The sequence below is a fragment of the Chelmon rostratus genome, chromosome 9 (genome assembly GCF_017976325.1).
Source record: "Chelmon rostratus isolate fCheRos1 chromosome 9, fCheRos1.pri, whole genome shotgun sequence".
NCBI lineage: Eukaryota > Metazoa > Chordata > Actinopteri > Chaetodontiformes > Chaetodontidae > Chelmon > Chelmon rostratus.
Window position 1 is genome coordinate 26,650,141 of NC_055666.1, and position 14,106 is coordinate 26,664,246.

Below are 14,106 nucleotides of genomic sequence, written 5' to 3' on the forward strand. Positions count from 1 at the left end.
TCACTACTAGAAATATTGTGCTATGCCATGAAGATTGACAGTCTCTTCCCTCGAACACATCTCTGAACTTCTTCAGCTATAATTCTCCCCCTCTTATTTGAACATTAAAATGAGAAATTATTTCTTATTAGCTCTGAATTTTTTTTCCCCTCTGCTGAGCCAGTGGGTAAGTTATGCATCGCAGCAGCCGGGAGGCAGACGGGCTGCTGCCTGCTAATACAAAACGCTGTCTCCTGTGAAGCTGACAGTATTGGCCAGCAGAATAAGCTCAGGAGGTAATTGGGGTCTTTAGTCTGCAAACCAACAGAGTCTATCTCAACAGCATTAGTCACCCAGAGTAATCAGACACAAAAGGATCATATCTGCAGTGCTTCGGATAAAGATGCTGCTTAGGTTGAATTTTTGTTTCAATCTTCTCAAGGCGGCGCAGCCCAAGTCAACCTTTGAGCGTTGGGACCTCCAGTGTTTCCTCAGTATTGTTGCTATAATCACTAAAAATATTCTGTTAGCAGGAATATATTAAAATAAGCTTCCTTAACCTGCATTTATGGCGTCTGGCGGCGTTGCCCAAAAATGTTGCCCAGTGCCACACCTCTGCTGTTTGCTCCATCACCAACAGTAATTGCCTGGAAAGTCCTGCAGCACTAATTGCAGGATGAAGCATTGTGTGTATCTGTGTGTGTACAGTGTGTGGAGTGTGTATGGGGAGGTTCTACCATGGCTTCCTCCCTGCGCATGTAAATTAGGGCCACATACACATTAGTTACGACTGACAGGAGCCACTGTGTAAAGGGCCTGCTGTGCTACAAGCGTTAGCATGTTAAGCTAATGGGCCAAATGGGCTGAAAGAGATTCTTCAACACAGAATAAATGGAGGAGGCGTTACAGAGCTAATATGTACTGTGATACACTGTGTTATACTGTAATCTACTGTATTCTGATGTACTCTACTATATTTTATTATAATGTATTCTAATGTACTGCACTATTACATTATACTGTACTCCAACTGTATTCTTGTATGTACTGTATTATACCACACTATACCCTCTACCCTATAATGTACGGTATTGTACTTTTATTCCACATTGTATGTACTATAACACATTATACTGTATTTTATTATACTGCACTTAACTGTAGTGTTATGTACTAAATTATGCCATACTTTGCTAAAACTGTGATAGTGTATTATTTTACACTATACTATGATGGACTATATTATACTATAGTAAACTATAATTTACTGTACTATAAAAAGTATATTATACTATACTATACTATGCTGTAGAATACTATTGTATGCTATACTATAATATACTATTCTATGCTATACTACTGAACCACAATAGACTACTGCAATGTACTTTACTGTTTACTATAGTACTGCAGTAGTATACTGCACATACTGTACTTTATTAAAATACACTATGTGATAATGTGATACTACAACTCTGATTCCAAAAAAGTTGGGATGCTATTAAAACATAAATAAACCAAAATACGATAACTTCTTTTTTTTTAAATTTACTGTTTGACCTCATCAGCTTTATTGATTGTTGTAAATATCTGATTATTCTGAATTTGAGTAGAAGTTGGGACAGGAGCAACAAAACATTGGGAAAGTTTGGAACAGTCCCAACTTATTTGGAATCAGGGTTGAATACCTCCCTACTGTGCAATATACTACACCATAAGACGAATCACAGCTCATGAAAACAAAGACCTGAGTCACTCCTATGTGTGCTTGCAGAGTTTGGAAAGATGCCCAAAAGCTGTTCTAAGTGAACCTTCTGTGGGGCTTCCAGCTTGTTTCATTTCTCTCTGCAGAACACAATGAGGACCCAAATGCAATTTCAGGTAAAACAACCGAGCTTAGAGAAGGTTGTGCTGAGTCAGGATCCGTGGTAACATTAGCTCCCAGTTGTCAGGTACAGTAGCTGATGGGTGACACAGAGGGATACTGAACAACACTATACACATCTTACTACACACTAGAGGTACTTCACCTCTAGAGGAACTGTATCTACTGCAGCATTTTATTTATTCTGCCTAAATGAAATGAAGACATGATGGTGGTTCAATCGCTACAGAATGTGTCAGTCTTGTTGTGTCTATGTTTGTGTTGCACCATGAGTTGCCTTACTTCACATTTCTCATATATGCACATCTACAGTACAACAGACGTACTTTAATAAGTAGCTTTAATCAAAGATAAAGATTAAAGAAGCTTTTAAAGTTTCCTGACCAGCAGAATGATGTGAGGCTACACACAAAGTTAAAGAGAGCTGAGTGTCTGCATTTGCCTTCGTAAAGGAGACAAAAACCATCAGTTGTACAGAAAAGGCCTCGTTCTGCCAGAACGAGCTGACAGTTTTATGGTCAGGAAACAGGTGTAATTGATCCTGGGACAAAAGCTTAAAAAAGTACAATTCTTTCCAACATGTTTTATCACTAATGGAACAATTATGCGCCGCATTAAGGGAGAAAAGTGTCTGTGTCAACATAATTAATTCAGTGAAGCTTGAAATATTGCTGATGTTTGACAAATACTTTTTTTGCTTTAATTGCTCCTGTCAACAGATGTTCCACAGTGATTTCTACACAATAACATTTTTGCCATTTTAATTGACATAACTTACAACAATGCAAGGAAATCTCCACATATTCACACCAAAAACTTCCCTAGCATTCTTTGTCTTCTCAACATTTGGAAAATGCCTCATCATCGCATGAGACAAACACAAAACCAAGTTCAGGGAAGAAAAAGAAAAAGAAAAAAGAAAAGAAAGGGAAAAAAAGAAAAGGAAAGTACCTTTCTTGTGAGTAGCTTCATTTTTGGAGCCTTTGGGGTCTAATAAAAAAAAGATCAGAATTAAACACAGCATATTCTAACAACACGTTACCAACTATACGTTGTTTGTCCTCGTTAAGGAAAACAACCGCTTTGTCTACCAAGGAGCGAACAAGACAGCAAGGCTCGATTATCTAAGGTGTCGCACTGCTGCCAACACTCAGCGGGGGTGAGTGTGTGGCAGTGGGGGAGACTTAGGAGGGGCAGGGAGGAGGAGGGGCAACATACTGTGAAGGCAATAGCAGGAAGGAGGGATGCACGAGTCTGTAGAGGAACAATCTACTGCCATACTGCAGCGGGCAGGAGAGGAGAGGCGATGCACTGAGATGAAGAGGAGGAGGAGGAGGAGGGTTGCAATGCAGTTCTGTCAAGAGGAGCTGAAGTAAGACTAGCAAAATGCACTACAGGAGATGCAAGAGGCCAGAGAGAAAGAGGAGAAAGAGGAGGAGGAGGAGGGCGGGGAGAATGCAAAGACTACATGTCAAACTGGCTTCATTTAGATTTTTGCCTCATTCGGCCTTTGAGGAAATAACTTTTTTTTTTTTTCTTGTCTTTAGGGCAACAGGTTGGTGGTGAGTTGCATATTCCAGAATGACTCGACTGACTTCCGAATGAAATGAACCGGTCTGGTAACAAATTTCTCAAAATGGATTCTTTGTCCCTCGCAATAATTTGACTCCTGCAGAAGAAATGGAGCCGTAACCCCACAGGAATGGATAAATGATCTCCAAATCTGAAATGAAACTCTACTTCTTCCTTCAAATGGACGCCATTAATTTGAAGTCATTTGGCTGAAATGGAGCCCATCGGAATGACAAAAGGTTCTACTTCCACCCCCCCAAAAATGTAAATCTTCAGCTTCTTCAAAATGGGCCACATAATTTCAGTGGTACCGCAGAGAGGGAACTTTTAGTCTCCAAAGAGGCTGATTTATAGTAGAAAAATGTCGACCTGCTAATGTCTAGGAATTGGAAGTTAAGGCCAAATGATTCATTGTTTCACAGTGACGAGGCTTTTTCCCCGGCTCACGCTGAGAAAGTTGCTGTCTGTCCTACAAACGACTGAGTCCGACGTATCATTGACGATCAATGAAAAGAAAGTTCAAGCGAGTACAAGAGGCAAAGACATGTTTGACTGTCTGATCAGCAGATACTCATCCAACCCCACAGCACCCCGCCTTTCACTCGTTATGAAAAATGCACTCACACGACTCCGGCACACATGAACATGAACTAAAACTCCGCTCCAGACTCCTTACGTAAAGGTCGAGCAGTGTACAGCTCATTCTGACCTTCACACCTTTAATGGGTTCTCAGCAAATAACGATCACATCTGTGTGTTTGACAGCAAATTTATTTCTTTGCAATTAATCCTGAGGAGAAGTTAGAAATGTCACCACATAGCCTTCGATCTTCATCAAAATGAGCGGCTTCATTTCCTTCTAAAGACTCTGAACTATGAACAGAGGCCAAAAAAAAACATCCTCCCCCTTCACACAGAGGAGTTTTTCTCCTTTCATAGCTCAGATTTGTTGATTGATGTCCTATTTTGCCTCCGAACCACACTAAACTGAGTAAACTGGGCCTGGCCTCCTTTGCTGTACTTGACAACTGCCATTGTGAGGGATTGCGACTACGCCGAGTGGAAGTCTGGGAGCGATATTGTAATCTGTCATTGTCAGCCCGAAAAAAAAGGGAAATGGCTCCTAAGATAGATGGAAAGTATTCGTCGTGACCATGAACTGTTGTAGACAGGTGACTTAAACTCTATAATCTGCCTGAATCCATGAAAGGCAATTTTTCCTCCCTCCTCTACGCACGGCAATCTCTCTGTGTCAGGGCTAAGCCCGGGCTTAGCCTCGGCGTCAGGCAGCCTGTCGAACATCTGAGCACCTGATCCTGGCATTAAAACCACAGCAGCTTTGGTTTTTAGGCTCTGCTTTGCTGGCAGCGAGGATCTCATAACGCGAGCTAATTACTAGCACTGTGCAGAATCAATTCTCCTGGCTTTGCAGGGGAGGTGTAAAAACAAAAAAAGCCTCGCCTTCGTGTTTTTTGTTGGTTTTTTTTTGAGTACAGGGATTTTCCCTAAATGTTTTTTTCTTTCTTCCCCGCCTGAAAACAGCATCTTAACGCCTTCGTGATTGTGTCGCAGCGGTAAACAATTATGTGTCAACCTCTCCATCAGGTCTTTTCGACTGACAGGACGGGTTTAAACCTTTTTCCCAAGCTGGTAATTAGAGGTGTGATGGGATTCCACAGGAGGACTGAATGGCCTTTTATACAGCAGCGTTCCCCTCCTTATAAACTGATTAGCCATGGACCGGTGGACTGCAGAGGGAGGAAGAAAGAGTAATGTAGCCGTCAACTGTTCTTACACATCCCAGATTAGCTTTGCGTCGCCTGTAGCTAAAGAGGCTCCACGTTTTTACTATCTTTAGATCAAGAAGAAACTATAATGGTGTGAGGTATTTATAGCAAACCGTGTGACTGACGAGATACGGCGTTCATTCATTTTGACAACACGGCTCATTTGACAGCGCTCTAATTATCAGCGTGTTCATTTCTCTTCCAGCTCTTGATAATATGCAGTTTTCAGCAGCTACTTTTGGCTGCACAATGAGTGCAAACATCTTTGCTTCACTTCATTTGCCCACTCCTCTCCCCCACCCTCCTATCAGGCTCTCTTTCAGTCCGTCTTGAGTGCCCTCGTACGTTTGGCTGCCTTTTGCTATTACCCTATTCAATATTCCTCTCTTCGCTGCCCTTGCCGTTCCGCCTCCTCCCACTAGACGTTGAAGCGTGATCAATATTTTTGTCATAACTCAGGGGAGAGTCACCTCTGCGATGACATTAAAATTCCTCATTCTGTGCAATATAGTCCCCATCCAAATCTCCTGGCTTGGAAAGGATAGGGCCATTACTTAGAATACTAAAAGAGCCACGAGACCTTCCTCTGGGCAAGGATGTCCCTTCACTCCAGCAGATTTCTGTTTGCATCCTTGTAGAAAGTGGCTCTCGAAAAACATAAAAATACGAGGCGGAGGGAGTAGATATTACAGTTTGTATCTCAGAGCTGCTTATTCGTGTCTGCTGCAAGTGTTATACATAACTGAGCAATACTGTAGCCCACTGGGAGCTGTGTTAGCATCAACATTCTGGCGCTAAGCTAGTGGAAACATATCCTGTGTTTGCAGCGTGAGGCCCTGGATTGCACTTTTGCCATCTGCAGTTCTTTCCAGTCATGTGTCATAAGCAAATCCCTGAAAGTCGGTTAGCCATTTGCGAGGCTACCTTCCCTCCCTTCCTTCACCTCTCCCTTGAATTCCCTCCCCCTCCCTGACCCATCCGTTTTTTTTTTTTCCCCACAGCCATTCCTCCATCCCACGCTCATTACCTTATGCCCATTAATCCCATTAAGTAGCCATTAAACAAGTGCTGATAACACCAAATGAACGTCAAGCTCCGACAGCTAATAACTACAGTCCCACCTCGGCACGATCAGCCCTGGCAAGGAGAAAAGGAGATGCAGAGGGGAACAGGGGGGGTGCAGTACGACACAAGTGTAGCATAGAATAGTGTAGCATTGTATAGTAACAAGTACTCCAGCTGTGGAGGAAGAGAAAGAGGAAAGAGAGGAGGAGGAGACAGGAGGAAGCCAAACATGTAAATATACTGCCGTTCCTCGTATATTTACTCTTGTCCACTAGTTGGGACCAGAAAGAGGGTGTCATTCAGCTCAGAAGCAAAGTGACACAGTGGTGGATTCTCAACAGAGGAGTTTTTACACTGATCATCACTGGGATTCAAGAGCAGAGAGAAGGAGGGAGCTTTGCCAAACCAACCGTGGGAGCAGCATGACATAAAAGGGTCGTATCAGAAGAAGCGAACCCCAGCTAAGGCAGCTGCAGTGGATGTTCCAGAGAGCTGAAGAAGAAAACCTGCTGTAGTAGACCCGCACTACCGGGACGCACGCTGAATTTGAGGCTGGCGACGCGTTCAGGGTCTTTCCAGGCACTGACTCCTGTCTCGCAGGGGGGGAAATGTAGGTGGAGGGGTGGTTAAGTAGTGGCGGCAAGAGATAGCTGGCTCGCTAGCGGCTCATTCCGATCGGACTTAAAACCAGAAGCTCGCTCGCGGCCGTCGTCCTCGTTGCCACTCGGCTTGAGTGATGAGGACGGACAAGGTTATGGCGGAGAGGGAGAGAGGAGTCGCAGCTGTAGCCTGTACCATTCATCAAGTGCACACACACACACACGAGAGCAATCACAAACACTCCCACAGTATGAGTTAACACACACTCACACACACAAACACACCTTTCCCTCGCCGGCTCGCTCTGTAAGTCCTATCTCTCTCTCATGCTCACTCACTAATTTATCTCTGCAGCACCATGTGGGCATTCATTACTCGGGGCTAGTTGATCAGAACGGCCGGGTGTCGCGTGCTACTACCTCTCCCTGTCCTCACTGCTGAGGAACCGTAACGCCTCCTCTCGCTCTATGAGCTCCACTGCCGCATGCACGGCCGGTCAGCTGAGTCAAAGTCCAATTTGTTTCACAAATCAGTGGGATCAGTAAACAAGGATGAAATACAGAGGCGGCCCGGGGAGGGGAGGAAAGTCAGAAGAGGGGGGAGGGGGGAAGATGAAGAGGGTGATCACTGTACTAATGACCTTGTCTTTCATCCATGCAAGAGGAAAATGGAAAAGACTAGACAATAAAAGTACTTAGGAAGGGATGAAGGAAGGACGGCAGGGCAACAAGAAGAAATGTGTGTTGCAAAGTTGAAAGAAAAGGCAGAAGGCAGGAACAAATGAATGCATAGATCACATTTAAGGGACGGACACTAATTAAAAGTGACTCGAGAACAGTAAGAAATAAGGAATATGTTGGTAAATGATGGAGAAAAGATTTATGGGAAGGGAAGGGAGGGTAAAAGGAATGAAAGATTGATTAAGATGGATCAGTGAAGGATGAAAAGGACTGGAAACAGGCAGACAGACAGAAAAAAAGGGACAAAACAAAGCAACCGATGGCACAATTGAAGAAAAGAGCAGCGAAGGAATCGAGATATCAAGGTATCAAAACATGAATGAATCAGTGGACGAGGGACGGAAGAGAGGAATCAACGAAGGAAGGAGTGCAAGCAGGAAGAGAGAATGAAAGAATGAATGAACTCATGGATTATAAATGGCTTGTCCCGAATGTGTCAGGAGTGTTTGCTCTCCTCCCTCACCGATGGAAGGACCTGCTAAATCAATCGGAAGCTTTTTTGCCCACACAGTGGACCCCCGGTCATGATCAGTGTAATTTCCTCTCATGCTGGCACATTTGTGGCTTCCGGCAAATCTCATCTCTTCCCTCTCCTGTGGCCCTCCCCGCCCTCCATCCACTGTTGCTGCACGGCAAAAATGAGCGGGGCTGGAGCTGATTTGATGAGGTGTGTGTGTGTGAACCGTGGAGGCGGAAGACAATCATCTTGCATTTAGCAAAAACTAGCTGTACCGTTACACTATAGCGTTCCGCCCACATTCCGGCGTCTGCAGGTCTAAACATGCCATCATTCCAGACGGAGTTCTAGAGTTAGGCGTTCTGCGTTCTCCCCGGCTTGGCGCTCAGTTTTCTCTCCTGCACGTTGTGATTGGAGGTTACGGTGGACGTTCATGATGGCTGTTCCAAATCCCTCAGCGCAGCGTACGTACGCATCATTTTCATCTCTTGTCGATTCAGAAAGAACGGTGGCACCTACGCACGTTTTCTATTGAGCTAAAAACTCACAAGTGAACGAACTAGCTAGCACACTGACCAGCTAATGACCGAGTTAGAGAGCTCAGTTACTAGCAAGCATGTCCGCCGCCTAGCATTAACCACGGAGAGCAGGTCGAAGTTGGGTCATAGCCAACAAGCATCTTCTGCCTTTCGTGCATGTGAGTTAGCATCGGTAAGCAGGCTCACCTTGTTCTCCACCTGCTAAGTTTGCTAATTTATCATTATTATTATTATTTGTAAGCTAGTTGGTTCGATTGCTAGGTAATAAGTTGCAAGCTAACTACAGGCGCCACCATCATTTCTGATCTGTGTCAATTCTAAATTAAAAACAGTGAACAATGATTCTGAGCAAACATCGTGACATCAAACTGTCACTGTGAACATCTCTGATCGATGTATTCCAGAGGGAGTTCTAGAAATCTACAGTTCAGACTCATTTTCAGGTATTTCTGTGTTCTAGAACTGTTCTAACATGGTATTTCTTTTTCTCTTGTCAAATATCCCAATTATTATTATTATTATTATTATTATTATTATTGTTATCATTATTATTATAACAAACGAGGGTTACAGGGCTTCCAATGGTCCTTAAGAGGTTTAACACAAAATGCAGATTTGTGCAGGTGTTAGAGTCTTGTTATAATGTCTTAAATGTTGCTTTCTGCTGAGGTGTTTTGCTGATTAGCTTCCCCCCCCCCCTCTCCCTCCCTCTCCTTTTTCATCTAAGTAAGCGAGGCGCCGCCCTGCTGGCTGCATCGTGGTACTGTCTCTTGTGCCTTTGTGTCCTCTGGGACGGGTTGTAACCAGATGTAATTTCGTTGCACTTGTTTAATGACAATAAACGCTTCTGATTCTGATTTATTTATTAACTATGTTTTTACGAATTACACAGCATATAGACTTCAAATGCTCCGTTTAAATGGTAATTCTGCACAATTCAACATTAAATAAAAGTTTTACCACAATCCAGTAGTTGTTATTATATCGGCTGGTTAAGATACATTTAAAAATTGTTGCACAAGTGCTGTCCTCCATTTTGCCTTCCCCCCTTACTAACTCCCTCTCTCCCTCTCCCTCCCGCTCTACAAGAACACTTTATTGTTCCTTTTCCCCCCCGAGCTTATTAAGGAGCAGAGCTGTCAAGCTGTTTATTTCATGAATGTGATTAATGCGGTGGCGTAGTTGGCTGGTAGGGGACACACACACACACAAAAAAAAGAGAAACCGTATGAATGAGCAAGTCGGAGAGCTCACGCTATGCCACTCTGTCGACCTGACAGCCATGACAGAGTCTGGAAATTCACATCAGGTCCTGTCTGCTAACAATGGCCCCTGACACAATTAGCTCAGCAGATTACATAAAAGATGTGCTCATCCTCCTGAGTATGTACATCTTCATCACAGATTGCTTTGGTTCACATTAAACCAAAGAACAAAAGCAAAAGAAAATCTCACCTCTCTGTAAAAAAAATATTTTTAGGTTAATTTTCTGAAGAGATTTTGAAGGTTCACTGACGTCAGCTGGACGATCGTTTTAATTATGTGCATGTCTAACACACTGCCAGAGAGTACTTTCATCTGCATTTAACTCTTTTTATTATATCACATTAGAAGAACGGAAAAAACATAAAAGCCATAAATTCAAATAACTGTCATGCTGGCCTGTTTAAATCTTGATTTCTAAAGGTCAGTGCAGCACTAGTCGCAGTAAATCACGCTGGATTGTTGCCAACCAGAGCTGAGGAGAAATCAAATTAAAAAAACAGAAATGGTCTCCAAAATTGACTCACGACGATGCCTCACAAAACACCCGAACAAATTCTTGGCAGGTCAGGAAGGACGAGCAGTTTCGGCTGTTTTGCAGCCGCGGCAGGTTTAATAATACACACTTAGTCACGGTAAAACCCCTCCCAGTTCTATCTCGCATGAGCTGAGATATCCCTCTTACAAAGATCATCATTAAATGGGTTATGCCATTATGGGCTCAGCAAAAAAAAAAAAAGAAAAGAAAAGAAAGCTCCATGGCAGCATTCATAAACATAAGCTGTGGTTCACTGCTGCACATTCTAGCAGTCTGTTTCCCTGTGTGTTCAGTGTACAAAATGTTAGGACGCCCATTCATTTCACCTGTTAAATCTGCTGTAAAGAAGACGAGGAGGAGCAGACGAGTATGCAGACAGCCAATCAGTAACAAGATCCAGTACATCATCCCTCCAGGTTTCATCGGTTCCTCAGGCCTCAGACTTCTAACCCTCAGTTTGGTTTAGCCAAAATCAGACCAGCAGTGCAGGAAATTATTACATCTGAATAGGAAAACTTAAAAATTTAAACTCTGTAACTGCCAAAACTCTGATGTGCTTTTGAGGAAACACTTTGGCGGCACGTTCGTGTCCGACCTGCTTTGATCTCACTTGCAATTCTACCTACAAATGATTCTGGTACAAGTGAAGATAAATTTATCTCAGCAACAATACCACTGCTCTGATTTTAATAAAACTTGGAGGGAAAATACATGTACCGCTCCCTACTGATTGAACCAATGTCCATCTCAAGTGCAACTTAAAATGACTGCAGTAGAATAAGCTTTAATCTCCAGACCTGAAGGCGTTGAGGGTCACTACCTGCATGTAAATTATCATGTAACAGTTAATGCAGGAATATGATATAATAGCTCATAAAAAAGGTGGAATATCACAAGGGTACTAATATTTTGTACACTCAGAACACACAAATGACCTGACGAATTAAAAAATACGGCAATAGAAATTACTCACATCCATTCTGGAAACTAAGATATGTCAGTGTTTAACATGCAACAAGGCTCAGATGTAACATCAATACATCAACACAAGGTGAAGCTCAGGCCGATTCCAGTTTCTGTTTCGTTCCAATGACTTCAAAATCACTTTTGGTACGATGCTGTGTGATTATTTTAAACTTGTTGTATTATTCATACACTTAAATGAATATGCAGGGTTGCCCCAGTTTTCTAATGTCATACAAACGTATTAATGTCCAGACTGTGCTCCTAATGTGAGGAAGTTTAATATAGAAACCTCTGACATGTGTCTTTATGGGTGCTTCCATTCAGGGAGAGGTTACTAAATATTACAATATCATCATCACCAACATCATCATCATCATCAGCAGCACGAAATCAAATTTAGCAGCACGCTTGTGGGAGAGAGGCACATTACCTTGACCACCAAAACAAGCACTCAGGATACTGTGTGGATACCAAGGAATGTAGCCAACTAGCACCATGATAACTACACCCTAAAATATCTTAATGGGAACTTCCCAGTCTGATTGGGGCTGAATGTGCAGGGTTTTTTTAAAGAACACAAAAAGAAAGAAAAACAGAAAAGGTTTTGGGGTCTAGCGTCTGAAATAGCCTAATTTTCTAATTCTGACTTCAGCATGTTGAGCAATGGGCAGAATTACCTTTGTTCCACACTGCAAAAGGCAAATGAAAGAGATCGACAAATTGAGAACAACAAAAAAACAATGAGATGGTTAAACACAAAGCAACAGAGTTTTAGTAACACATATGTAAATCTACTTCTCGTCTTTTTCTTTAAATAAAACAAACGAATACAAACCTTTCCTCCTTGGAATAACCCTTAAAAAGGTATTTAGAGAAGGTGATGAAATGCAGAAACACCACATTACCGGGTTTTCTCAGGATATTGTTTGGCTACATTCCCGTCTTATCCGACTGAGTCTTGGTGGCAGCTCCTACCTTTAAAGTTCGGTCGAATTCTGGCGTCGTAACCCGAAACTTTGCCCATGAGTTTGTCCAGGAACTCGGAGGGCGGCATCGGGGAGGCAGCTTTCCTCGCTGCGGCTTCTTTCGACGCTGCCAAGCTGGAAGACAGAAAGGTGAATTCAATTAGAGAAAGACGCAAAGCGGGGGAGAGAGTGGTGTGTGCAGCGCTGCCATCTGATTGTAGTCGTGGTCTGGCAGCCCAAGAGAGAGACGGGCCAAGGGTCAAAGGTCGCAGCAGCTTCAATACAGACTCATCATTTAAATGTGGACAAAACAACTGCATTGGTCTGTTGTTTAAATGGTTAAAGATGTCAGGAAATGTGCACCTGAAGTCCTGGAAACCACATTTGATTGGTGGTCTGTGGTGGCACTACTGGAGGTAGCACAGTTTCTTTCTTATCAAACCACCTTTCTCTCTCTATAACTGATGGATCACTGCTTTACACCAAACACTGATCCTTCACTGTTTGATGTCCAACCCCTACATGACATGAAAATACATCACATGAAGGAAATAATGATGCTATTTCATAATTATCATAGCAACAGTGAACAAAAGGAATGATGCTGTACCGAGCACAAACTGAAACCATGTGGTTTGAGGGGGTAAACTTGACTAAGTCGGTCATTTGCTGATTTGTTGTGTACATATGAGACAATATGTGGACGTCAGTGATGCCGGTGAGATCAGAGGAAGAATATGGTTGTTTTTGGAGGCTTCGGGACGCTGTTTCCTTTAACCGGAGGATAAAATAGTGCAGCTCATGAACTGACAGGTGTTGAGGCGAGAATTTAGGCCATGGAGGACAAAAGCGTGAGACCACCGACACACCAAAATGCTGCCGACTTAACTTTTAATTTTACATCTGTCACTCCCAGTATTCACTTTCTGTGGAAGTCAGAATAATTTAAATGTATTTTCAGAGCACATTTCCACTTTCATTTGATTCCATATTAAATCCGATACTGGGACGTAGCAGTACGCTGGGATAGTTAGGATAAAATGGAGTATAATATGCAGAATTTCTGAATGAATGTTTTTTTTTAAACATAGTTGTTTTCTTATATACTAAATACAAATCATACATTATCATAAAATTAGACGTTTAAATGCATTGAAAATGTGTTTCTGAAGTACTGATCAGAGGAATTTTTCAAATTAGATTAATTTATCGTTATTTAATTTCATTGTCTTTTATCTAATTTCATTAAAAACTGAATAAATAAAAGTCCACCTTTACAATCCATGCTGAAGGTTAATGCATTAGCGGTTATAACAACCACATCTTTCCTTCAGTAGTCATTCAAACTAATGCTCTAATTCACTTAACCAGCTCTGCATCCTGCTGAGTGCCACATTGATTTTACAACAAGCCCGTGGTCTTTGCACCGTTGACTTCTTTACCTTATTAAGCCCATCATGCTCATTAGATGCTCTCTGCATAATGTCAAATTCCCAGTACGGCCTTTAGCCCACACACATACAATGACTCCAGCGCTAACAGTCAATAACACTCCACACACACACGCACGAACACACACGATGAACAGAGATGATGGACTGAGCCGAAGCATCCGAACAGAGAGAATTATTGCCAGAGAAAAAAGATGAAAGATGATATGATATGACATACATATGAATAAAAGAATGACAAAGGCTCTCTAATTGGATCCCATGTTACGATAACAGATGCACGCCGTTGTTGTCGCACA

General features: G+C 42.5%; 1 protein-coding gene across 1 annotated transcript in view; it reads right to left on the minus strand.

Moving 5' to 3' along the window:
* Window positions 1-14,106, minus strand: part of glra1 (glycine receptor, alpha 1) — a 100,898-nt gene that overhangs the window by 65,734 nt on the left and 21,058 nt on the right. Inside the window, exons 2-4 of the mRNA XM_041944204.1 lie at window positions 12,367-12,491; window positions 12,069-12,080; window positions 2,816-2,854 (exon numbers count right to left, since the gene is read on the minus strand). Coding sequence (XP_041800138.1) covers window positions 2,816-2,854; window positions 12,069-12,080; window positions 12,367-12,491 — 176 coding nt within the window. The remainder of the gene's footprint in view (window positions 1-2,815; window positions 2,855-12,068; window positions 12,081-12,366; window positions 12,492-14,106) is intronic.